General features: G+C 46.6%; 2 protein-coding genes across 2 annotated transcripts; one reads left to right on the forward strand and one right to left on the reverse strand.

Annotated features, from left to right (window-relative positions):
• The first annotated feature begins 4,345 nt into the window (after nucleotides 1-4,345).
• Nucleotides 4,346-8,666, forward strand: FZD8 (frizzled class receptor 8). The gene has a single exon (XM_079946749.1). It carries the CDS (start codon nucleotides 5,861-5,863, stop codon nucleotides 7,967-7,969), a length of 2,109 nt encoding a protein of 702 aa, XP_079802875.1. The 5' UTR covers nucleotides 4,346-5,860; the 3' UTR covers nucleotides 7,970-8,666.
• An 8,310-nt stretch (nucleotides 8,667-16,976) lies between these two features.
• Nucleotides 16,977-26,433, reverse strand: GJD4 (gap junction protein delta 4). Its single transcript, XM_079946989.1, has 3 exons — nucleotides 26,107-26,433; nucleotides 23,542-24,684; nucleotides 16,977-21,188 (listed from the first exon to the last, which is right to left on the reverse strand). Exons 2-3 carry the CDS (start codon nucleotides 23,603-23,605, stop codon nucleotides 20,011-20,013), a joined length of 1,242 nt encoding a protein of 413 aa, XP_079803115.1. The 5' UTR covers nucleotides 23,606-24,684; nucleotides 26,107-26,433; the 3' UTR covers nucleotides 16,977-20,010.
• Nucleotides 26,434-26,713: the final 280 nt, after the last annotated feature.

Genomic DNA, 26,713 nt, shown 5'->3' on the forward strand with positions numbered 1-26,713 from the left:
GGGGTTGGACTAGATGTCGGTCTCTTCCAAATTTGCAATCCTATGATTCTATGATACTTATTCCCACCTAAAACAGGAGGCGTCCTACTAACCCAGATGGAAATAATGTTATATGCTGCAATAAATCCGTGTTTTATTTTTTAAAATCATTTCACGGTTTATTATTGCTTTTATTTTGAATTGCAAAAGGTCAAGGGCCATACACTTCTCAGTGCTTGAGTGCCTCTACATGTCTGGATCTAGATCTGCATGTGACAGACAGACAGACAGACAGACAGACAGACAGACAGCAATGCTCTTCTCTTTCAGGACTCTGGAATTGATCCCCAAAGGAACCTAAGGCCACCATTTGGGCTTAATGTGGGTTGGGGCTATTTTTATAGTGGGGGTCGTAGGTGGCCTTTTTAAAAATATTTCTGAACTGCAGTTCCCATAATCTCTGACCATTGCACATGCTGGCTGGGGCTGAAAAGTGTTGTAATCCCACTCCTCTTTTAATGACTAAGACAGTTATGATCTTGAGGTTTCAGTATCTAACCTGTTAGTCAGCATTTAACCCTTCCATTTGTGATACTTTGCTTCCAATTTTTATTTCATTTATTTGCCAAAGGCGGGGTTGGATCGCACCCTTAATCATGTGCTCAACCTGTGTAAACGTTCTGAAGGCAAATACTTCCTCCACTGGCACAGAAGCTTTCTGTGACTATGCTCCTAGTTATGAGTCCCCTCTTAAAACACACACACCCATCCTAAAATTAATTTGAATAGCAACCAATAACCCATTAAGTGTGCAAAGCCACATTTTATCCTTTTTCTAGGTTTGTTCATGCTCTCCGTTGCAATCTGACCATGTGCATCTGTTTGTGCCAGAGAGAGATGTAGCTCTGAGGATGAATATTTGTTCTTCCTTTGACTGTGTTTTCACTGGGTCACTTCAGATCAGGAGCGTCCATCAGCTCTTCCACACCATGGACCCATCATGTTTTCATATGTAGCACTCATGTGATAAAATGGAGGGGATGTAAAAATTCAGTTTCTAGTCTTCATGGTGTATGCAAAATATATTTAGAATATGTGTCTCTGCATTGGGGTTTATATATCCTCCTCCCACAAGCTCCATGGCAAAGGCTCATCAAGTCAAGCATGCTTTTCTCAGAGACCAATGAGAAACCCATGGGAAGCCCACAAGTAGGACATGACTGCAATAACACTCTCATCCTCACGGTCCCCAGCAATCGGAGCATCCTCTCTCTGATCCCGGATTTAATATATAACGATCATGTAGCTGTTGGTGGCCATGAATTTGTTTAATTCCCCCTTTAAAGCCATCCAGGCTGGTGGCCACCAGTGCAGCTTGCAATTCCCTCCTTTAACTATGGCATAGGACAATATATTTTCAGTCTCTCAGCATTTATCTACATTGGATGACCCAAGGACATAGTAACATGATGGCCCAGCCACTTGTTCATGTCATGCCCAATTTTACACACCTCTTTCATGCAACCCTTACTCATCTTTTCTCTAAGCTGCAAAGCCCCAGATGTTTCTCCATCCCTGGCCCTTTCCCAGCACCATTATATCCTTGTTGAGGTGTGGCAACCAGAACGGCAGTATTCCCAGTGTGGCCGCACTGTAGACTTGTGACAATATTGGCATTTGATCTTCTTGACCCCTTTCCTAATGGGGCCTGACGTGGAATTTGCCTAACCCTTGCCAGCTCTGCAGGCTCTCTTGTATTCACACTGAAGGAACCAGCACTTGTGGAAGGTCCAAAGCTCTCTGCTGGAGTATGTTCAATGGTCCAATGGTCCACATCTCATTTCTTGGATAAGAATAGATCTCAGGGGGCTGGACTAGAAAAAAAGCTTTCCTACGATCCCAGAGAGCTACTGCCAGTCAGAACAAAGGTAGATAAGACTAGTGGTCTGATCTAATATAAGAGCTCCCGTTTGTTTGTTTGTTTGTTTGTTTGTTTGTTTGTGAATACAGTGGTACCCCGGGTTAAGTACTTAATTCGTTCCGGAGGTCCATTCTTAACCTGAAACTGTTCTTAACTTGAAGCAACACTTTAGCTAATGGGGCCTTCTGCCGCCGGAGCACAATTTCTGTTCTCATCCTGAAGGAAAGTTCTTAACCCAAAGCACTATTTCTGGGTTAGTGGAGTCTGTAACCTGAAGCGTATGTAACCTGAAGCGTATGTAACCCAAGGTACCACTGTATGTTTAACTTCCAGAGTTGCCAAAGTGTGTAGTGTGACTCCATGTATGATCTGCTGCTGCCAGTGGCCAGAAGATGGTCAATTCATCCTAAAAGTGCCCTTGTATGGAAGGGCCATAGCTCAGTGGTGGGACATCTGCTTTGGACACAGGAGGTCCCAGATTCAGGCCACAGCATCTCCAGGTAGAACTGGGGATGTTCACTGTCTGAAACCCTAGACTGTACTGAGCTTGATGAACTGTTGGCCTGACTTCATACAAGCACCTATCTTCCCATGCAACTTCCCTCTGTGTTTGAGACTCTGAGCAGAACCATTTTGCAGCTGCTGAAATAAGGAGCTTCATAGTTCCTGGGCTTTGGGTCACTGCCTGGGGCAAGCAGGCAGACAGGTCTTGTTAACTCCCTCTTGCTTTTCTTCCCCTGCCCCTATCTGGATGGAGCAGCTGTCAAACCCTAAGCTCACTGGTGAGCGAGACTGAAAGCAGGCAAGAATATGGAGGTAAGGGGAAGAAAATGGCAGCACTCCTGCTGAAAGTTATTTTAGTAAGCTTTTACCTCAGTTATTCAGTGCAACAATGGGAGACACATCTCTGTGCACAATGATCTCTGCTTACTCATTGGTTAGGCAGATGAGTGGTGGGTCAGCAGGGAAGCAAATGTAGAAAAAGTTTAGAAGTGGGGGGTCCATTTAAGCACACTTGCAAAACATTATCTGTAGTGGAAGATAAGTGCCATCAAAATAGATGGGATTTGTGTCTGCTTAATGGGCTTATCATGGGAGCACATGAGATCCCTTGCGCCTGCATGATAAACCCATTAAGCAAAAGTAAATCCCATTTCAAACTTGTTAAGTGCACAATTTGCTTGGCACACATACTAAACAACACACTTCCTATATTGTTGCTTCCTGGCCTCTGAAGGAAATTGACATAGCAAAAAGATGCTATGCCATTAATGAACAAAACGCTTAACATCCAAGTCAGGGTCTCTGCCCCAATAAGCTTACAATCCAAAATTCAGACCAGGAGAGACAAGAGAGGATGGATGCAAGAAGAGACAGAGTCAGAATACAGAGTCACACGCACTTAGGTTTAGCTGTCTGTGGTGCCGTAAGGGCAGGACTTCGGGGCCAAAGACCAGGGTCCCCAACTCAGTGGATTGGGCAGGATAATCCCTAAGCACAGGAGGACTGGTTAGCTTGCCAACTTTTGAAATGAGCGAACCAACACACATTGCCACCCAGGGAAGAGTTGGAAGACCATTAAGTCCAGAGCCCAACTGTGACAGTGGAAATGGTGCAATTAGCTAAGGAGAGTAGGAAGACAGGGTTTTGCAGAGGTCCAGGGGTAAGGCATCTCAGTCCCAGGGGGTGAATGTGACCCTCCATACCTCTCTGTCCGGCGTGCTGGACTCTCCCCAGGCCCCACCCCTTCACTAGCCCTTCAATTTGCACCCCCAGGTGGTTTTGCCTGGCTGGAAAGTGTCCTTTAACTGATTATGCCTCTTGCCTGCCTTGGATGGAGGATACAGAGTGACGTGTGTAGAAATTAGTCTCCTGGGCAATGCAGCCTTCAGGGCTGTGTATAGAACTGTAGAGCTGGAAGGGACCACAAGGGTCATCTGGTCCAAGCCCCTGCAATGCAGGGATGTTTTTGCCCAATGTGGGGCTCAAATCCAATGTGAGCCTCATGCTTATAGAGATGGGGTTGAAGAAGATTCCCCACTTCTGGTATGGGGTTGGAGTCAGGGTTTTTTAAAAAAAGGTAAAGGACCCTTCACAGTTAAGTCCAGTTGCGAATGACTCTGGGGTTGCGCGCTCATCTTGCTTTACTGGCCGAGGGAGCCAACATTTGTCTGCAGACAGTTTTTCCAGGTCATGTGTCCAGCATGACTAAGCCGCTTCTGGCGAAACCAGAGCAGCGCACAGAAATGCCGTTTACCTTCTCGCTGGAGCGGTACCTATTTAGCTACTTGCACTTGCCGTGCTTTCAAACTGCTAGGTTGGCAGGAGCAGGGACCAAACAACGGGAGCTCACCCCGTCGTGGGGATTCAAACCGCCGAACTTTCGATTGGCAAGCCCAAGAGGCTCTGTGGTTTAGACCACAGCGCCACCCGTGTCCCTTTGAGTTGGATAGGCAAGTCCATATTAAATAAATACATAATATAAAAGGTGACTGCCAAGATTTGAAGGGAGAGGGAGAGAAATGGCCTGAAGGATGAATATTTGCTGAACCTGGCAGGGAAGGCAATGAATAAACTGGTGCCACCTGCTGCCATCCCAGACCAAAACGTACTGGTTCTCCACATCCCAGTGAAATCTGCATAGTAAAGCCAGCAGCAGCAGTTGCTACCATTAGCCGCTCCAGCTAGATAGATGCCATTTGAAGCAGCGCCTCATCCCATTCCCATAATATTCCCAAGGGAGTGCCTCGGATGCAGAATTTGCACGAAGCCACACAGGACACCTGTTTGCAACACTGTTTATTAACTAAAAGGAAACGCTGTTGCATGCGCTCCTGCTAAGCTCAAGTATTTCAAGCCTGGGGAAAAGTGTTTTTATAAGCCCCACTAACAATGTAACACAGAACTTCTGGCGAAGAAATCTTCATTTTTATTATATGTGAATTGAATACTAGCCACTATAGGACTGGGAACGGGTGTTTAGTTTGGGTGTTGTTTGGAGCAGAATCCCATTTTTATGCAACTTACCTGCCAAAGTGTTAAAGCGGGACATTTACACTTTTTTTAAAGAAAAAAACACCGAGGAACCGACAGTGAGCCCAGGGCCTTAAAGGGCCAGCAGCGGCAGTCGCCTTCCCACCCCGGTGCGAAACCCGCTCCACCTTAAGCGAGCCTGCTGGGTCGGGGTCCCTGTTCCCCGCCCGGAGCCCTCGTGATAGGTAGCTGGGACAGGCGAGGCGGGGCCTGGCTTCCTCCTCTATAAATATCCCTGAGAGCGCGGCCACCGGATTGGCGCTGCTGGAGCTGGAGCGAGCGAGAAGTTGTGCCAAAGGGACTGGCGGGGCTGCTGCCGCCGCCGCCGCCACTGCCGCTCCGCGAGCCTCTCTTTCTCAGGTGGCAGCGCTTCTTCGGGAGCTAGCGAGGGCTGCAAGTCTCCCGCAGCTGCTCGGGGATCTGGAAGGCGACTCGCTGGGCGCAGGGGGACCGGCGATCTCCCGGGAAGCGCGGAGAGCGCGCTGAACGCCGCCGCAGCTTTCGGGGCTCCTCAGCCATCTTGACACCGCACGGCTGGGGGAAAGTTGCGGGAAGCGAGCAGCAGCAGCAGCAGCAGCCGCCGAGCCCGTCCTTGCGACAAAGCCGAGCGGGGAAGAGATGAACGCGAGACGGCGGGAAGCGGACTGAGCCGAGAAGGGAAGGAGCAGGAGGCGCCCCAAAGCGGCGGGGGATCCCCCGAGCCGCCGCTTCTGCCGGGCCAGAGGGCGCACTTGCTTCGCGGGAAGGAGGCGGCGAGGCGAGCTGGAGCTTGGAGAGGTGGCGCCCGGAGCAGCGGCGGAGGAGGAGATCGGCTTGGCAGCGGCAGCGGCAGCAGCAGCAGCAGGAGGAGGACCGGCGTGGCTGGCTCGTTCGGCGCCCGAGGAGTCTGCCTGGACGCGCCGCCGCCGCCGCCGCTCCGGGCCGAGCATGGAGCGCAGTTACCTGTTGGCCGTGGCTTTCCTCCCGCTCTTGCTGCCGGCTTGGTCGCCGGGGCTGCCGCGCTCTAGGTGCGCCGCCTCGGCCGCTTCTGCCGCCGCGGCTGCAGCCGCCGCCGCCGCCGCGTCGTCGTCATCCTCTTCGGCGTCTTCTTCGTCCGCGTCGGCGTCGTCGGCCAAGGAGCTGTCTTGCCAGGAGATCACGGTGCCCCTGTGCAAAGGCATCGGCTACAACTACACGTACATGCCCAACCAGTTCAACCACGACACGCAGGACGAGGCGGGGCTGGAGGTGCACCAGTTCTGGCCCCTGGTGGAGATCCAGTGCTCGGCGGACCTGCGCTTCTTCCTGTGCAGCATGTACACGCCCATCTGCCTGGACGACTACAAGAAGCCGCTGCCGCCGTGCCGCAGCGTGTGCGAGCGGGCCAAGGCCGGCTGCGCGCCCCTCATGCGCCAGTACGGCTTCGCCTGGCCCGACCGCATGCGCTGCGACCGCCTGCCCGAGCAGGGCAACCAGGACACGCTCTGCATGGACTACAACCGCACCGAGCTCGCCACCGCCGCGCCGCCGCCCCCGCAGCCCAAGCCGCCGCACCGCAAGCCCGCCGGCGGCGGCGGCGCCAGGATCCCCGGCGCGGCCGTCCCTCCGCCGCCGCCGCCGCCCGCCGAGCCGCCCCTGCGCAAGGCCCGGCCTCCGGCGCCGTGCGAGCCGGGCTGCCAGTGCCGCGCGCCCATGGTCTCCGTGTCCAGCGAGCGCCACCCGCTCTACAACCGCGTCAAGACCGGCCAGATCGCCAACTGCGCGCTGCCCTGCCACAACCCCTACTTCAGCCCCGACGAGCGCGCCTTCACCGCCTTCTGGATCGGCCTGTGGTCCATCCTGTGCTTCATCTCCACTTTCGCCACCGTCTCCACCTTCCTCATCGACATGGAGCGCTTCAAGTACCCTGAGCGGCCCATCATCTTCCTGGCCGCCTGCTACCTCTTCGTCTCCTTGGGCTACCTGGTGCGCCTCGTCGCCGGCCACGAGAAAGTGGCTTGCAGCGGCGGCGCGGCGGCGGGTGCAGTGCCGGCGGGCGCCGGCGGGGGCGCTGCAGGAGCAGCCGCGGCAGTCGGAGGGCGCGGGGCGGCAGGGGGCGCTGCGGAGCTGCAGCCGGAACTAGCCGTGGCGGAGCACGTGCGCTACGAGAGCACTGGCCCTGCCCTGTGCACGGTGGTCTTCCTGCTGGTGTACTTCTTTGGCATGGCCAGCTCCATCTGGTGGGTCATCCTGTCGCTCACCTGGTTCCTGGCGGCCGGCATGAAGTGGGGCAACGAAGCCATAGCGGGCTATGCGCAGTACTTCCACCTGGCCGCCTGGCTGCTGCCCAGTGTCAAGTCCATTGCCGTGCTGGCTCTCAGCTCGGTGGACGGGGACCCTGTGGCGGGCATCTGCTACGTGGGCAACCAGAGCCTGGAGAACTTGCGGGGCTTTGTGCTGGCCCCCTTGCTGATATACCTGGCCATCGGCTCCATGTTCCTGCTGGCGGGCTTCGTCTCGCTCTTCCGCATCCGCAGCGTCATCAAGCAGCAAGGGGGCCCCACCAAGACGCACAAGCTGGAGAAGCTCATGATCCGCCTGGGCCTCTTCACCGTCCTCTACACGGTCCCGGCCGCCAGTGTGGTGGCCTGCCTCTTCTACGAGCAGCACAACCGCCCCCGCTGGGAGGCCACGCACAACTGCCCTTGCCTGCGGGACCAGCAGCCCGACCAGGCACGCCGGCCGGACTACGCGGTCTTTATGCTCAAGTACTTCATGTGCCTCGTGGTGGGCATCACGTCCGGAGTGTGGGTCTGGTCCGGGAAGACTCTGGAGTCCTGGAAGGCGCTCTGCACCCGTTGCTGCTGGGCCAGCAAGGGGACCGCTGCCGCAGTGGCGGCAGGGAGCATTGGAGCGGTTGGCGGCGGTGGAGGGGGCATGGTGACTGCCGCTGCGGTGGGGGGACTGGGGGGCGGAGCGGGGTCCATGTACAGCGACGTCAGCACCGGCTTAACGTGGAGGTCTGGCACCGCCAGCTCAGTCTCATATCCAAAACAGATGCCCTTGTCCCAGGTGTAAAAGATGGAGTTCTTGGGGACAGGTGGGGAGAGGGTGCAGCTGACTATATTCCCCGCCTCCCCTTCATTCCCAAGCTTCTCAGTGGCCTCTCCAGGTGCAGGACGGATACAGCTGCTGGAGGCTGTCAAGTGCCAGGCCAGCTCCTCCTCAGCCCCCTTCCTACACTCCTTGTCTAGTCACGTGCTCCATACTTCAAGGCACCAGCCTCCCAAAGCAAAGGACTGTCTTGAGACGCTCCTTGGACTGGCAGGAGTCCACTTGGTTGTTGGATGGGGTTGCCCCTGCTTTGCTTTTTCTCCTACTTTCAAACTCAAAAGGTGACATCAAAGCAGCAGGTGTCTATGATAGGACTGCAGGGTTTGGGAAACTTGCTTTTTAAAAAACAAAAACAAAATGACTTTCTTTTTAAAAAAACAAAATCAAATGAACAAACTGGCAGATGCCTTAAACACATTCAAGTTGTGTCTTAATTATACACCCCAAATAAATACGGGTTTCCTATGTTAAAAGATGTATTTATATAATTATTTGGTACCTTGTACAAAATGTGTAAGATATGTATATAACCCAAATGCTTTACAGTCTGTAAATTTTTTTTGTAAAAAGAAAAAAGTTTAGAGGCTTACCACCAACTGCTCCCTCTTAAGAGCAAATATTTGAGTATTCTATTTTGTCAATAAAATAATGATAAATGATCTGTTTGACAGGGGAAACATCCCCCTATCAATGCCCTGATTATTCCTGTGGGTTGACTCTGGAGTAAGTGTGAAATTTTGCATATCATCTAAGAGCAGAGTTGACTAGGAAAAAATCATGGGAGGCTTAAAGGGGTCTAGGGTTTGCACCTTCAAGATTTAAATGGCCTTGTTCCTCTAAGTCAGGGTTGGAGAATCAGTGGCAGTCCAGATGTTGCTGTCCAACTCCCATCAGCCCCAGCCAGCCTGGTCAGGAATGATGGAAACTGGAGTCCAGCAACATCTGAAGTGCCACTGATTCTCCATCCTGTGCTTTAGTGTTCCTCTAAGAAAGGTGTGGGGGACCTTTGGTCCTCTAGCTGTTAATGAACTACAACTCCCATCAGCCCCAGCAAGCATGCTAATGGCCAGGGTTGATGGGGGATGTAGTTTGAACAGCTGTTCAAAAACAAGGATAGGGAGCCTATGGTTTCTCCATATGCTGTTGGACTACATCTCCCAACATTCCTGTCCACTGGCAATGCTGACTAGGGCTCATGGGAGTTGTAATTCAGCAACCTCTGGAGGGCCCATGTTCTTTCTTCTTTAAGATTCATTGCCAACTCTGGAGTTGAGTATGATTTGACAACGGGGAGCAGCCTTGTTAACTCAAAAGTATACAAAGGTTCCCAATCTACAAGTAGTTTGCTTTTGAATAGTGCCGTCTGAAATCTGAGGCAGGCTGGGAGGGCAGCTGAGGTATTTTGCCTCAGAGCTTTGCTTTTTAAACAGCAGAAAATCCTCAGGGTGGATGCAAAACTCCATACTCACTATGGTGAGGAAAAAAAGAGAAAAGGAACCATTCCAGAGTGGTACTCCAAACTGCTTCCTCCCAGAGACTTTTCAGGTCTCCTTTAGAGCAGATGTACTGGAGACTCGAGACCTTCCTTGTGGGCCATCATTTCTCTTGCAGCCGTTTGCTGCCCTGTCACAAGGAATATAAACAAGGGCCGGGTATTCGTCTCTCTTGGCTGCTTTGTTTTGACTTCTGCCCAATGAATGTTGCTTTAGGAATGCGAGAGACCTGCATGCTCCATTTTGCCTGTTTTTGTCCATGCTTGTTGGCGTGATCAGCACCTGCCCCTTCTGCAGGCTGAGGCAGAATCACTAAAGCTGGTTTAGGGAAGAAAAGTAAGCTGAGAATTGTCAGAAGCATTTTTTATTTTTATTTTTTGAGTGGGGGTGGAAGCACTTAGGGATAGCTATCTCCCTCCTGGGAGATGGAGACTGTCCTTGTCAAGGCTAAAGCTAATTGATTGGGGTAAGAGGCGGTGGAATTAGCAGAATGCCTGGGTGGGGGAAAGCTGAACTTTTTACCTGTCTACACCAGTGGCTCAGAACATCTCCTTTTAAATAGGAACTAAATGAATAGGGTTAATCTGTCAGGATCTTGGTTCCTTTTGTGATTGGGGAAAAACTTTGATCTTTTCTCTAAATGTACTGCATAGGACTGTGTGGTGTGGCTTTCTTTTCTTTTTTCCCCAAAAAAATCCCACCTCCTGCCCAGATTCTCTTGTTGCAGACCAATTGGCCACCACGGAGTCCTTCAATTAAAAAGAATGTGGGGTTTGCTTTTTCGTTCTTTTTTTTTTTAAGGGAGACTTGTAACAGTTTGTGAACACCAGAGGAAAAGGAGAGAACAGCCTTTTAAACAGATTTTCCTAGCATTGTTAGTCAGACTGCAGGCAGTAAGGCCCACGTTTTAGAGTATTATAAAGGTGGGGGGGGGGAGGTAGAGTAATCCATGAATACTCTACAGGTGGTCTTCTTACAATTGCTTCAATTTAAAGCATTTCTTTTTGCAGAGAACAAAATTCTTCTCTATAGCCACTAATTGAACCAGAGGAGAACTATTACCAACACGACATATTGTGTGTGTGTGTGTGTGTGTGTGTGTGTGTGTGTGAAGGGAAGTCTTCAGTGCTTGAAATTCTAGCACTACAATATTTGTTTTAGAACCAACGTTTCAATACACAAAAAGCTATATTCTGCTTCATATTTGTATGCCTGTGGCTTCTGTTATATCTTTATATCTTCTAGAATACATGCTCAATAGATCAGAGGGCATGTCAGCAGTAAAAAACAACAACCCCAAAACTGTCCCAGGACTGTTTGGTGCTAGGCAGCCATTTTGCTTAAGGCCAAAATTGCAAACAGAACTGTGAAAAGGGAAGGTCTACTCCGTTTTCTCCCAGTGTGGTGACATATTAAATCCCCTGACACCACTGAGTGAGAGAGGGTAGTCCTGGTATATTTTTCACATTTGCCTCCATGCTACCAGTATTTAACTCAGTTGTACTTTGAGCAGATCCATTGAAATTAACAAACATGACTAATTTCAATGGGTATTCTCTGAGTAAAACTTAGTTGAATGCAACCCATTATTATTTATTAAACAGGATTTATATACTACTTAACCATCAAAACCTCCAAGTGATTTACATAAAATATAGAATATACATTAAATTCACCAATAAGACCATATGTTAAAAAAGTTAGCCTAATTCCCCCCAAAAAAATAATAATATCAGTTTTAAAATAAGTGTTATGAAAGACATACTTAAATTATGTGTCTGGGTAGGTTTGCTTAAAGAAAAAGGGTTTCTAGTAGGTGCCCAAAAAGGTTCAGTAAAATGATTATCCATGGGCAGGGAGTTCCAAAGCCTAAGTTCTGCCACACTAACAAATCAATTCCTTGCAAGTGCAGAACTACCATTGTGTGACAAATCATTTCTCTTCCCTTCCTTTAAAAATCCCCAAACAGGGATTTTCTCATTTGATTATTGTACCCTGTATAAGGGAAAACTTAAGATGGGAAATTAACTTACCGTATGTGTTTTGTCCAAAGAAAATTCATTTATTTATTTATTTGACTCCTATGTGATTTCAGCTGCTGAAGCAGAACACAACCTGCTGAGTTAAAATAGCCCAGTCAGCATTTTTTTTTTTTTCTTAAAGTGAGATGGGGGTTGAGGAGTGAAGCTGTTGCTTTGACTTGTCCAAGCAGTAAGCTTAGAGCTTAGAGTGTGCATTTTCTAGCAACTAAAAGCAAATGGGGAGCAACTTGTGCTCTTTCCATGAGACGTTGTTGTTGTTGTTTAGTCATTCAGTCATGTCCGACTCTTTGTGACCCCATGGACCAGAGCACGCCAGGCACGCCTCTCTTCCACTGCCTTCTGCAGTTTGGTCAGACTCATGCTGGTAGCTTCGAGAACACTGTCCCACCATCTCGTCCTCTGTTGTCCCCTTCTCCTTGTGCCCTCAATCTTTCCCAACATCAGGGTCTTTTCTAGGGAGTCTTCTCTTCTCATGAGGTGGCCAAAGTATTGGAGCCTCAGCTTCACAATCTGTCCTTCCAGTGAGCACTCAGGGCTGATTTCCTTCAGAATGGATAGGTTTGATCTTCTTGCAGTCCATGGGACTCTCAAGAGTCTATCCAGTGCAACACAATGACGTACGGCAGGGGTAGCCAATGCTTGGGACTCCCAACTCCCATCAGCCCCAGCTAGTATGACTGATGGTCAAGGCTGATGGGAAGTTGTAGTCACCACTTTGGCTTACAGGCTGAAATAAGACATAGTGTATTGTAAAGTCATCCTTGGATTAAGCCCACTGAAATATATAAACTTGACTAGCTTAAGCCCACTGACTGCAATGGGTTTACTCTGTAGTAAATGATCAGTGGCTGCATGAATGCAAAAGGTACTGGAGAAACTTTGTTACTGTTGTATTGGTTGGCAGAATTGTTCTTTTCCTTATTAGCTGGAATAGTACTCAGAAATTCCATTTTTGTCTCACCACATGTCAGTCATTCGAAGTCTTAGGAGCCCCGAGGGTGGAATCATAGAACTGTAGAGTTGGACGGGACCCTGAGGATCATCTAGTCCAACCCCCCAAAATGCAGAAATATGCAGCTGTCCCATATGGGGGTTGAACCTGCGACCTTGGCATTATCAGCACCATGCTCTAACCAACTGAGCTCTCCAGGCTGAACTACAGTGGGACTGTTGGTTATTTCACATTTCAACAACACGTGTTTCTACATGTGAAGTGCCCTTTACAGCTTCTTTAAATTCCTGTAATTAGTTGCAAATCTAGGTGGTGGTCGGTTGGTTCTTTAAGAAATACTGCTTTCCCCCAGGAAGCAGATTGGGCTAAAAAGCAATGCAAATAAAAACAAGCCTGAAGGAATCTGTAGAAATCTGTGAAAGTTCATGACCGCATTGGAGAACTCCTCACAGTTAAAACAAATTGGATAAAATTATAAACACCTTACAAAGTGGATGTTTCTCAAGATCAGTATTCCTAATTAGTCAAGTTGGTTTCTTGTTGAATTCGACTTGGAGGAAATGACGAATTTAGAAAAGTAGAGGGAAACATCCTGTGTATAGTTAGGGAGCAGTGCCACTTAGTGGCCACACAGGAAATTAACCCCAAGCAAAGTGGAATAGAAAGGTTGCAAAGTGGAACAGAAAACTTACTTGTGCTAATTTAAATAGTATGCACTCTTGATAAAAAGAATGAAGGGAATTGGGTGCATTTTAACATTTGGTTTCAGAACAGGCAGTCATAATTTGCTTCTTCTTCCCACCTCCCACCCCCACTTCTTTAGATTTGCTTCGCATAAGATTAATACCCTGCATACAACTCACTTTAATGTAGGAAAATTGTGTCAGTCCACATTATGGCTTCATAATATATACGTGTACATCCTGCGAGTGCCATCTTAGGCAGGTCAACTCAGATATAGGTCTCATTGAGTTTAACGGGGATTATTCCGAGGCAAGTGTATATAGGACTGCATACTTGTCTTATCACCAGTAAGCTAATTCAGGCTTACATGGCTGCTGCATGGATTAGTTAGTGGGTATTTTTACTATGTGTGGTATTACAAGTAAATTCTACTCAGAGTAAACCTATTAAAATGAACCCAATTTAGCCATGTTCATTCATCTCTGTGTTGCAGCTCTGAGGAAAACTTAGTTGAATACTATCTGATTTTTGTATTCATATGTATAGGTTAAATTAGTCTGCATTTAAATTTATTTTAAAAAGAGTCAGGTTGCAATATGCTGAAGCTGCATTCAAATCAATGTGGTTTGCTTTCAAGTAAAAAAGCAATAGGACTGAGCCGGACACTTGAGGAGAAAGATACCAGAACAGGCTTCAAATCACATACCACAGTTTCCCTTTAAAGATTTCACTTCCTTTTGCTTACAGTTCTGTAATCACGACTACTAATATTAATTACCACTCTCTTCCTACCTACACATTGACCACTCTTTTATTTCTTTAGATTAGTTTTGGGGAACCTGCTGTGCTCCAGAACTCCCACCATCCCTGACCATTGGCCATTGCTGGCTGGGCATGATGGGAACTGAACCTCTGACAAGCCACAGGTTTCCCTCCCCTGGTGTAAGGAAGAGAGTTAATCAATGAACATCTAGACAGAGAATGCCATTAGCACTTGTGACCACAGAACTTACTGTGGATTAAGTATTCTGTATTTAAAAGTTTAACATTGTGCATGCACAATTCCGTGCACTGTGTCAAAAGAGGTTTGCTCCCTTTTGTGTTTAGAGATGCGGCTGATGTGGACCCAAACGCTACAATGTTTGTATTAGCAGAATGGCAAAGTTGTATGGCTTTTTAAACTAACCAATGCAGCATATGTCCACAGCATAGTACCCACTGAGGGTACTATCAGCTATTGGATCTTTGCAGCTTGCCTTCTTTGTTTCGAGTTGGTACCCTTAACTTTCTCAAAATATAAGAATGTGTGCCCATCATTCCTTCAGTCTCAAACTCCCAAGGAACACTGTTAATGGCAAAAGTACTGAGTTCCCTCTTGGAACATTGGTGGATACACAGAACTCTACAGGTTTTCTGGGTAAAAAGTCCCCTGACTTCTGGTACCAGAGTAGAACTTGCTCATTGGGGTGAAGTACTGATTTCTTGGTTCTGTGCAGGTTGTAGTCTGGGAAATATATGATCTGCCTCTTGCATTCTGGGCAAGTTGTCCAGGATTGTGTATCAAGAAAATGGCCATGGAGCACATCACTGCATGTGACAATTGTGTTTGTGTATTTCACAGCAAGTATTCAAACTAGGAATTTGCAAGTGGAGTTTCTTAGCCTTCTATTTACCATGTGTACATTTTTAAATAGGTAGCATAATGATGAGCTTTCCCTCTGCTCTTCTCACACCAGTACCATCCCAGTTTCCATGATGCTGCAGACATTCAGTAGGCATATATGACCAGTTTCCCCAGGTGCAACCACTGGCCTGGTTTGCATGTCACAAAAACTGAAACCATGACTTAATGCAAATGTGCATGTTCCTGGAGAGGACCTCACAGCCACTTTGCTGCTTCCTGGTTATTTGCAGCACAGACCTAAACCATGGTTTGCATGTCATTCAAACCCAGTTCGTGGTTTAAAGGTAAAGGTACCCCTGCCCGTACGGGCCAGTCTTGACAGACTCTGGGGTTGTGCGCCCATCTCACTCAAGAGGCCGGGGGCCAGCGCTGTCCGGAGACACTTCCGGGTCACGTGGCCAGCGTGACATCGCTGCTCTGGCAAGCCAGAGCCGCACACGGAAACGCCGTTTACCTTCCCGCTGGTAAGCGGTCCCTATTTATCTACTTGCACCCGGAGGTGCTTTCGAACTGCTAGGTTGACAGGCGCTGGGACCGAGCAGCGGGAGCGCACCCCGCCGCAGGGATTCGAACCGCCGACCTTTCGATCGGCAAGTCCTAGGCGCTGAGGCTTTAACCCACAGTGCCACCTGCATCCTAGCTCTCCTGAATACACAACCACAAGCCACAAAGCAGGTATGGGGAAACTCTGACCCACCAGATGTTGCTGAACTAAAACTGTTATCACCCCTAATCACAGGCCACACTTGCTAGAGCTGATGGGAGTTGTAAACCATGGTTGTAAACCATGGTTACAGTACATGGTTATTACACTCAAGCCAGGGTTTGGACAACAGCCTAAGCCTAGCACAAGACAGTGGCATAGCAGAATGACCAGGCAGGAGCAATCTAGATATAATAGCCACAGATGCTCCAAGTGTCCTATTTTATAAGGATGTCCCTGATTTAGAGAAGCCGTTCCAGTTTCTGATTTCATCCTGGAATGTCCCACTTTTCCTTAGGATGTCCCTATGTTCATTGGAGAAATGTTGGAGGGCATGGAGTTACCTGACCTCCAAGCTGTCTGAAGGCAATCTTGTATAGGGAACCATCTGGCATGGCTGGGGCAACCCAGTAAGATGTGTGGTATATAAATAGTAAAATTATTATGGAATGGGGTGTCCCTGTTTTCATCAGAGAAGTGTTGGAGGGTATGTAGCCATGTTTGCACTAAGCCATGGTTCGGTTCATGTAAGAAGTGGGTTCACATCAGGCTCAGTGAAGAGACAAGCTACTTATACCCAACAGAAGATGGTCAGCTGGCAGAAAAGCCAAGAAGGAAATGGTGTATAATATATCAATGGGAGCCCAAAGCAAAGAATATACCCAGGGAAATGTTAGGACTGGGTGAGGTGGAATCCTATATAGCACTAGCAAATTCATTCAGTGTGTCAATCTTTTAAGGGTTGGAATGGTGTGGGACTGGCTGGTGCTCTGAACTCCAGCCTGCAAACGCAGCAATGTTTCATTTCAGACTCCCAAGGGGAAAGTTGGGCTGCAGGTTCTGTCTCTGAAAGTTGCTCCACCTACATCATCCAGTTCTGATTTTCTGATGGGGCATCTACTCTTCTAACTGCAGGAATGGCAGACACAGATACGTGGGACAATTGCTTCCCGGTCAGGCCTCTAAAATGAGCCTGTGGGAGAGCAAAGCCTCTTTAACTGGGTCTCTGTCGTGGTTCATTGCCCCCACAGACCCCATTAAGAACGTCTGCAACCCCCTGGAATCTTGCACCACTAGAGGAAACTGGAGCAGCGTGTGACAATATTTAGCTGCAGGCACGCTTGTTAAGAAACAGTGCCAAACGTAAAGGCTCCAGGCAAACCAATATCCTACCCTATCTGGCTTCAGAGAAAGTTGCCTATATGGTGTTGCATGAGCAAGAAGTATCCTAATGTTTTCCCTTCCATGGAATAAGAGAACAGAACTTTGCACCATGCCCTCTGCTGGTAAAAAGGATGAAATTCATAAATATCTAGTAAAAGTGATTCAACTGAAAGGAAGTGTATCTTCAGGCCAGTTAGCTATGATAATTAACCAGTTTTTGTTTTATTTTGAATCTATGTAGAGAATTTATATTTTAGGGATTATTATCTTACTCCAGTGAGAACATTCAGAATAGTAACACATAAATGCAAGTTGTGTAAAATATTAGCAATATATATATTTTTTAATGCTATAATACTAAAATCTCCAGCTCATCCATAACTTAATGAAATGAAAACCTATTCTTGATTTTAGAGGTAACAGTAACTCTCAAAGAGGTTTAAAAAAATGTATAAACCTACTCACCCAATACACTACAAGACAAATATCTCACACTGATGTTTTAAAATCATGAATTACCGTAATTGTGGTGCATTTCAATCCAATACCAGGTTAGCAAAGTGTAAGAGGGTCACAACTCCTACCACCTTCCCTGGTAACCCTCAACAAAAACCCAAGTTCAGTCTTGGAACCACACTTGTCTAAAAAAAAAGGCAGTAGCTAAAATGATTAATAAGAGAACAGGAAAGAGAAGGGAAATAAAATAAAATAAAATTGGGCAGAATGAGATAGCCTCCCTATTTCATTCACAGGAAATTCATCCAGATTTTCTGGAAGAGTTTTGATTACTGTCTTCCATTATAAGCCAGGCATCCTTTCACAGCCTGGTCTATCAAACTCATCCTAAAACACTGGGCAGTTTGCAATGCTGTAGAATTTATCAAGGCCAACTTTTGTATGCATCCAGTTGTCAACGAAGCAAGAACATGTTCAACAACTTCTACTCTGCTAAGATATCTGCTAGTTCTTAGGGTGGACAACATGGAGGTAAAGGGTTGAATCCAATAATAGCCATACGAAGAGTAGACCCATTGAAATTAAACATCTACTGACTTATTTGCAACACCAAGGTTTAAATCTTACACTCTTCCAATTCTTCTAGAGAGTAGTATGTCAATTACCTGATTGTACTAAAGGGGAGATTTCAATTTAATAGCACAGACAGGCCTGCAATTGCACTTCTAGCACACTTTGGGGATAAATGGATCAGAAGCAAAGCTTTCCAAAATTCCAGCAAGAGAAAAATAAATAGGGCTGAGCTATCAGAATAATCCCACTCCACAGCTATATATTTCTGTTAATGTTGGACGTCATGCAACCAAACCAACTGTCATGAATGCAGGTTTGGAAGATATATGTTGCCATTTGGAGCACTGAAACCCCATCTCTGACCATTAGACATTTTAAACCAACCTTAAATTTTGAATTTTTCAGCAGGCATTGTCCCCACACTTTCAAGCATACGTTTCACAAATGTTGAAGATTAGATGCTTTCTCTTTCAAATATGAAAGCTGACGTTCGGAGCAATCCATATTCTGTTCTGATCTACTACATTCTGTGCACTTTTACAGAACACACGTTTTTCAAGATGAATTATTCTTTTTTAAAAATACAAAGTGGTATGTCTTCTGACACCTAAGTGATTCCAGAATGAGTGAAGAAATGTTATGTTTTATGTTGTGAACTGCCCTGAGATCTGCGGGTGAAGGGCAGTATATAAATTTAATAAAGAGTAATAATTATTTTTAAAAGAAATCTGAAATTGTGAATGTCAAAATATACAAGAAATGAATGAAATATTTGTCAATGCACATTTTGTACACATATTTTAATGGTTAATGAGCAATGGTGAATGGACATAAACAAACGTGGGACATTTCCTCTCTCTCCCCCCAACTTTCCTTTTGTAGCTGCTGCCATGTATGCACTTCTAAATTGTTCAAAAGCTGAAAATAAAAGGACTGCTACTAAGCATTCAAAACATACTGCTTACAATGACTTCTCTGCAACTAAGCCAAATCTCACACCAAAAGGCATGCAAGTTCCATCAGAGGAATCAAGGCATCCTGGGACCCCCATCCTCAATCCCTCCTTGAAAGTGAATGGGCCCTTTTTAAAACCAGCTTCTTGAACAAGGGGAATCCAAGCTATGCGACTCCACGATCCAAGTCTTGGTGCGTGGATTTGCTTTAGAAAAAAAACACAAAAAAACAGTCATGCCTCATGTTACGTCCACTTCATGTTATGTTCTTTCAGGTTATGTCTCGTGGCGACCCAGAAGTACCAGAAAGGGTTACTTCTGGGTTTTGCCGCTTGTGCAGGCAAAGATGAGCAAAATGGCATCACGCACATGCGCAGAAGTGGCGAATTGCAACCTGTGTGTGCGCAGATGCGCCTCTGCGGGTTGCATTCTTTTCACGTTGCGAATGGGCCTCTGGAACGGATCCCGTTCGCAACCAGAGGTACCACAGTATTCTATTTCTGCTATTCAGAGGAGGAGATGCAAAAGAGAGAGATAGGCAGAGCAGTAAAGACTACAGAAATTCTTGTTAAAACCACTTTGGAGTTCTGAGAATTCAACAGATATTTCAGTCTGCATTTTAGAGCTTCCCTTGTGATCATTAAGTCCAGAAACATGTTTGGGGTTTTTTTTGTAAAACACACACACAAGCCAATATTCTCAGAGTCCTGAATTTTGCCTCAAAAATGCACATTCATTCATTCTTAACAGGGGCTCTCCCTTTTATGATTACCTCCTCACCTCTACTTTGGGTCTCCATCAGCACCACTCCCCCATCCATGCACTGGGAGAAAGATCTGACGATGGGAGCCCCATCAACATGCACAGGTTCCCTGTGTGACTCTGTACCCCAACCACACAGGGTTCTAAACAGCATGAGAAGCCGGTTTGTGCAGAGCAGGATCCACTCCTCAGACCTTCTTCCCGAAGCAGATTGGGTGGCCAGTTGATGGAGGGGCCACATCCAGCAACCAGAGCCTTGCTGCCCCCACCCACCCAATTGCAAACATGTGGGAAGATTTAGTTATTTCCCCTTTTGCTTTAGCTACTCTGTGCTTGTGGCCAAAATGTATAAATAAGCACCTCCAGATGTAGCATGCATGTACACTTCATTAGCGAGTCTCCCTAGTAAAAGAAAACAAACCATCTAGCTGCATGCACAGAATGGCAAAACGTATATTCAACCAAGGAGTCTATTCCTACACTGTTCTTTAGATTGGCAGTATTTGGTAGTAGTTTTTCTGCCACTCTATTCTGACATTTTACACCCATTCGGATTTTTTGGATCTGGAGCAGCCAGCACTGCTGCAGACAGATTGGACATCAGAAGCCTTTCTCTCAAGGGAAGAATAATGAACCGAGGGCTTGTGGCTACTTGCAGGCGAATGGGCTCCATAACGGCACCCGTCCAGGGTTTTAAAAACCAACGCTCCTTTGAGAACGCCTGGCGGCTGCTCGAATCTCGATTGCTCACAGGAGATCTCTGGCTGCTCACTGTCATGGAAAGATACCCCTTTGCCCTCTTGGTGGGCAGCTCCAACACACGATTTGTTACTACTGTTGCTGCTGTTGAGGTTAGGGCCATTTTTTTGCTGAGCATTGAACACAGCTTGAAAGGAGCACACTTCCTTCACCTCTCGGCCAAGCAAACAGTTGCTGCAGTTGTCAATGACGGCTGTGTTGCCTTGGCCCCCCAGCAAATCGTTGCTTAGCTTGTCCCCTTGGTGCAGCAGGCCAGGACTGCATTTCTCTCCGGCCATGAAACTTTCTGACAGCAGCTTCCTTCTCCGATTCCTCACAGCGGTGGTTCGGAAGGCAAAGCCCAGATCAACAAGGCTGAGGAAAAATGAGAGGCTGCTGAGCCCCCAGATGAAAAGCATCATAATGGATTTTTCTGTGGGCCTGGAGATGTAGCAGTCCACGTAACTCGAACAAGGGGATTGGTTACAGGAGAAACGTCTTGGAACAAAGAATCCAAAGAGGTAATAGTGCCCCACTCCAAAGCTGGCCTCTGTCAATATTCTCAGAAGAAGGTGAACTGCATACGCCCTGGAAAAATCAGGAACAGCCATTTCGTTTCCTGTATGGGTGACTCTGCTCCTTTTCCCTTTGGACGATTTCTTTGCGACTTTGCCGCCCGCCGAAGGTTTGATCTCTTTGTAACGATGGTAGGCTGCGGAATGTGCCTTCACAACTTGCCTGCACACTTTGTGCAATACGTAGACGCCAAAGATGGCATAAGGGAGCAAGACGCACACGGTCTGAATGAGCCAGAAGCGAAAGTGGGACACGGGAGCAAAAATGTCGTAACACACATTGGAGCACCCTGGCTGTAAAGTGTTGCAGACAAAGCGTTCTTGCTCGTCTTGGTAGAGAGGGTAGGCTGCTAAGAATATCACCATAAACCTCAGCAGGATCACAAGAGTTAACCAAATCTTCCCTAGAAAGGAAGAACAAAGGTAGACATGTCATCGCTAAAGGAGTTGTGTCGTATTGTAGAATCCCTGCATATTTTTTACCCTGGTTGGCAACCACACACATACACACACACACACACCAGCTTCACCAATTGGCTCACTCATACACCAGCCAACCAGCAGGCAAGAGGGTAAATTACAGTTGCCATATTTCAAAAAGTGAACACAAAAGTTGTTGAGGTGTTGTTGTTGTTTTTTGAGAATTTAAGTTTTGAGCTATTTTTAAGGAAATTCGCCAAAATCTAGACTTCTGACATGAGTTGCCATACATCCGGATTTCCCTGGAGATTTAAGAGATTTCCGCCTGGACACTGTTTCCGACTGCCGTATTCCAGCTATGTCTGGGAAATTCCAGATGTATGGTAACCGTACTCTAGATATTCCATGCATACAGCAACAGAGGGCTTTGGTTAAGAGTTCACCCCTGACACTCAGCTGATCACATCCATTTATCTCTGTTGTCATGTATATGGGAGCCAACAGCTGAGATGCACAGACTTGAACCCCACGTTGGGCGAAAGATCCCTGCATTGCAGGGGCTGGACCTGATTATCCTCACAGACCCTCCCAACTCCATGATTCTATGATAAATTCTATGATGATAAATTCTGTGAAGACTCTGTTGCTGCTCACATTGGGAACGGGGGGGATGTGAAAGGGTTTTCACTCGCATCTTGACTCGCATGGCAGAAAGTGGCTGAGGTGCATAATGTAGAAATCCTTGAGAAACAAAATGAAGATCGGAGATTATCAGCCTTCCACAACCTAACCGACTGAAAACATTGTCAGACTACAACATGCTGTGTCCTCATTAGCCTGTGTTCTGTCCACACCAGCACCCACTTTAATGTTCTTTTCAGAAGGTTTTTCAATACCTCAGCAAAACTTGGGGTTCTTTTGAGCCTCCTGCAGTTCCTCCAGCACCTCATGGATGGACCACTTTGGCTATCTGGGGTGCAGCACTCAGATAAGAGTTTGCTATTATTAAAGACGATTTGAGGATTTCTCCTAAGGTGCACCTGGCAACATTTCTCAGGAGACGCTTCCCAATTTTGAAGCATAGGTGGTTGCTCTACCTCAGGTGAACATTTGAGAGAAGCTTTTCCCCCTTCCCCTTTTTTTAAATAAAGCATAGGAACAGAAGTAGCTGCCTTATGCTGAATGAGAGCATTGGTTCATCTAGCTCAGTATGGTTCACACTGACTGGCAGAAGCTCTCTGGGGTTCTTTCTTAGCCCCGAGATGCTGGGGGTTGAACCCGGGACATTCTGCATGTAAAGCAGATGCCCTACCATTGAGCTATGGCCTTTTGCCCAAAGACTTGGAAGTTCTGCACAGACAGAAACCAGAGGATCATCAAGCCCAACTTTTCATCACAAGAGAAGAGAAATGGAGACGGAGGAAATGCAAAGCTTTTGGTATGCACTCTTAGTACTGTTCTTGCTTGCTTGTTTGCTACCTTGAGGGTGGAGCCCCATTTGCTGGGAGAGAAAAAAAATCAGGGGGGAAAGATATATCATAAATACATAATTTTTAAAAAATAAAAATTCGGCACATCGGTTTGGGAACACAAGGCATCTCAGCTCTAGAGAGCGCCAATTCTAGAATGCCTTGAACCCATTAAGAGCTTAGCAATGACCTTCATTAATTTATTTACTCCAAATTGCTGTAGGCAATATGAATAGAAACACCCACAGAAATCACTCTCACCAAGAGGACTGACAGAATCAAGTTTTTCGATCAGTGCAAAGTTAAGGGGGGAACCAGATGTACACATGCTAGCTATTGGCCTCAAAAATCAAACAGAGGACTCAGTGAGAACTTGGTTCAGCAGTTGCCCATCAAATTACTTCAAGCCTCCTTATTTTCATCTGGGATCTGCACTGTTGAAATGATTGCTTAATAAAAGTGTAACTAGGCTATCTTGCAAGGCATAATAAGTTCATGCTCTTGCATCTACATTTGTCTTCATGTGCTATTTTTCTAGAAAAAGAGGTGTTCTCCTATAATGGCATTGGTGCCCATCTGAGAGGTGCTGGAACTGAGTTCCAGTGAGTTCCGGCTGAAAAAAGCCCTGAAACAACTAATGAGAAAGACCAAAACCAGCCCTAAATTTAAATAAAGGATAGACGTCAAACAGCAATATCAAGCAAATTTTTCATTTACAAGCAAATGTTATTAAAATGCAAATGAGTGAATTCTAGAAACAAGCAAAAATACACACGCACAAAACAAAAACCAGGACACAGTTTCCAGGAACTGGGTGCCAACCCTGAACAAAAATTAAGATGTGGGTTTTTGTTTTTTTAATACTCACCAATAATCGTCACATTGTAGCTGACAGCAATGATTAAAAAGCCGACTGAATCCCAACATTCCATGTTTGAACTCAGTTGCAGGGATCCCCTACTTACTGAAGGAATACGAAAAAATTGAGCATTTTCAAAAACCACGGCGATCTAAACGGAGAGGGCAAAAAACATTCGAGAGCTGGCCAAGAACAGGAGTAACAAAATCCTCTGCAGAGAGAAAAGAGCCTTCCTTTGGAGACCCAGCTAAATACCACAACTTCACAGTCCTATTGATTGCTCTTACCTCTGCCCCGACAACTGCAAGAAGACAAAAGGCAACAGGAATTATCTCTGCCATTGTCGGCTATTCTTACTCTCCCGGGGCATTCCAGCCTCCTGAAATTGCTGGGATAGTTCAGTGGTGAAAGAGAAATCAAGCAGTGGAAGAAATAATAGAAGCGGCTTTGTTTCTCCCCCGACAAGTGATAAAAATGGATAACGTGAGGAAAGAGGATACTGAAACATCAAGTGTTATGTCTGCAAATGGCATTTTCCTCTACAGCAGCGCCATATGAAACGAGAAATAAAATCCAGCTTCCAAAAGATGGTCACACGGTAGCGTCACCAACGGAAATCAGTGGTGTCTCTGCACATTCCTATTTCACTCTCCTCAGTAAATGAACAGGAAATTTATTCCTGTGGGACAACAAAGCCCTGAACCTGGGGACATGAAACCTGCCTTGCTCCCTCAGTGTTGGGTGGCCTGGTCTTTAAAAGCACGAACGCTGAGAGGTGGCGGCAAAAGTGTGTCTGTGCGGAATACCTTCCGCAGAGGTGCTCATAATATACAGTATCTCCTTCCTCACACATTCCGCCCCTCAAAGGAAATTAATGGGAGAGGTATATAAAATTATACATGGCGTGGAGATATAATAAAACTTGGTGGGTCAGCCAAATAAAACTGAATTTCAGAAGGTTCAGGTCAGACAAAAGGAAATATTTATTCACTCACACTGTGCCTAGTTACAACTACGGCTGTGGTGGACACCACATTGGAAGGCGATTTTAGCAGGGGATTACTCACATTTATGAATGATAAGGCTTGTCAATGCCCACTAGTCATGGTGGCTTATATATTACCTCAAGTATTAGGGGCAGTGTGGCAGTCCCTGTGAAACACGAATGGAAGAGAGATGTTGCACTCACATCCTGCTTATCGACTTTCCATAGATAACCGATTGACAGAGTTGGCCCTACCATTAGGCAAAGTGAGGCAATCGCCTCTGGCGGTAGATGGAGGTGGCAGGGTCAGCACTCCCCAACTGTTTGCACCATCTGAACTGTGTCTCCTCAGAAGTATGCCCTACTGAATTCAATTGAACAGACGCCCAGATATGTGGGGCTAGGATTGCAGCCTCCATCATACTTAAAAGAGCAGATCCAATAAAACCATTTCAATGGGATCTAGTCTACGTAGGACTAAGTCAGGATACAACTTGCCACATACATATTTCAATGATTTTACACCTGTATTATTTACTATGTTCTAGCTGAAGGAGTTTAATTTTAACCTATTTTTATTTACATGTCCTCTGTTGCCGTATATGTCCAAATCTCTGGTCTGTGACCGTAATAAATCGATTCAGCCTGTCACCTTAATACAAACACACCCAGCTCTGGGAGTTGTTTGGGTGAAAGGCAGTTCAGAATTTGGAAGAAAAAAAGAATATTACAAAATTGATAACAAAGCCTGTGTTAGGTGCTGTTCTTACCCCATCTTGCACATTATATTTCCTTACGGCTGGCAAGGAGGATCTCCAGCCCACAGACCTAATCCGGATAACCATGCCTCTTACTCCAGTCCCTGGCACTCCCATGGCCCATTTCCTGCAAACCACACTACTTCTCCCTCACCTCGTCCCCATCCTGTGCCAGCAAGACAGCCATACAGGAAGAAAAGAGTGGTTCCCTTTCCATCCTGTCTATCTGCCAGCTCACCGCATTTCTGTGCTGGCCTCGGAGGAAGAGACTTTCCTTCCTTTGTAGTCAGGGCTGATATCAAGTGAGCTGGCACAGAAGGAACGATCAGTCCTTCTTCCACCATCCCACTCCCTTGTCTGAATGGAACTGCTGGCCTAGGCTATGAGACTGTAGTTTTATGGCATTTCTCCATGCAGTAACTAGAGGAGGGTACCCAAGCACATTGCTGCTTTGCGGCATTCACCAAGTGTTTATTATTTTGGCGATGGGGGGGGCGGTCCTTGTAGGTGCATTAATAAAGTTGCTTTAAAAATATATATATAAGTCACCACTGCAGAGTTAAAATAAGAATCCTTTACAGATTCTTGGGTTTCTCCAGTGACCGTGTTAAAAGACAAAGCTCAAATCTGTTTATTCAGTTACTGAATGAAGATACTGTTTTGTGTGTGCTTCACCGCCTCCAGCCATTTGAGAAAGAGAGATGGTGGCAAGATGGGCCGCTGGATTTTGGCAAGAAAAAGTGATATCCACAAACAGAAGCTGCATTTCAACTAGGGCACAGAGACCAAAGCAACGATAATGAACTGATGCTATGAAACAGGTTTACTTACCTATAATTTTGCCTGTTCTCTTTTAGTAGCCACACACACAGGACTGCGAGTGTGTGGATCGTGGCAAAGAAACAACCAACGCTTCGAGAGGCATTCTTTGTCCTTCCCCTGTTGCAGAAAGCAACAAACACCTTTCCCCTTAATTCTTTTTTGATGTTCTTAGGAGGCTGCATAGAGACCACATTAAGGATACGAAAACACAGAGATCGGGTGCCACCCTACTCTTCATGTTGCTTATCCATCTTCCAGCGGTGCCAAAAGGAAACTCTGGGAATGCAGGATTTAAAACTGTGTTCAAAATCTATCTACTCTTTCAGGTTGAAGGAAAGGAGAGCAAAAGGTGAGATAGGCAGGGTCCCCCCCCACCCCCAATTTCTAGACCAAGGGTGACAACTCCAATGGAGACGTGGGAAGAGAGGGAGAGGATTCTGTAGTCACAAGTGCTGGAGAAGGCCTGTTCTCCACAGTAATTTTCACTATTCTGCACCATTTATTCTGGGTTTGGTAGTCATGCGCAGGAGCCAAAAGTACCCCCTCCAACCACTGGACATTTTATTCAGCCTCCTCTCTTGCTGCTGAGATTTCAGCAGGCTTTCCCTATACCAGG

The sequence above is a fragment of the Podarcis cretensis genome (assembly GCF_951804945.1).
Source record: "Podarcis cretensis genome assembly, chromosome: 12".
Taxonomy (NCBI): domain Eukaryota; kingdom Metazoa; phylum Chordata; class Lepidosauria; order Squamata; family Lacertidae; genus Podarcis; species Podarcis cretensis.

Excerpts from the sequence above, each read along its gene's own strand:
- FZD8 (XM_079946749.1), top strand. The coding sequence starts at position 5,861 with ATGGAGCGCAGTTACCTGTTGGCCGTGGCTTTCCTCCCGCTCTTGCTG.
- GJD4 (XM_079946989.1), bottom strand. The coding sequence starts at position 23,605 with ATGGAATGTTGGGATTCAGTCGGCTTTTTAATCATTGCTGTCAGCTAC. Across the intron at positions 21,189-23,541 it reads CTACAATGTGACGATTATTG|GGAAGATTTGGTTAACTCTT; the intron begins GTGAGTATTAAA and ends CTTCCTTTCTAG.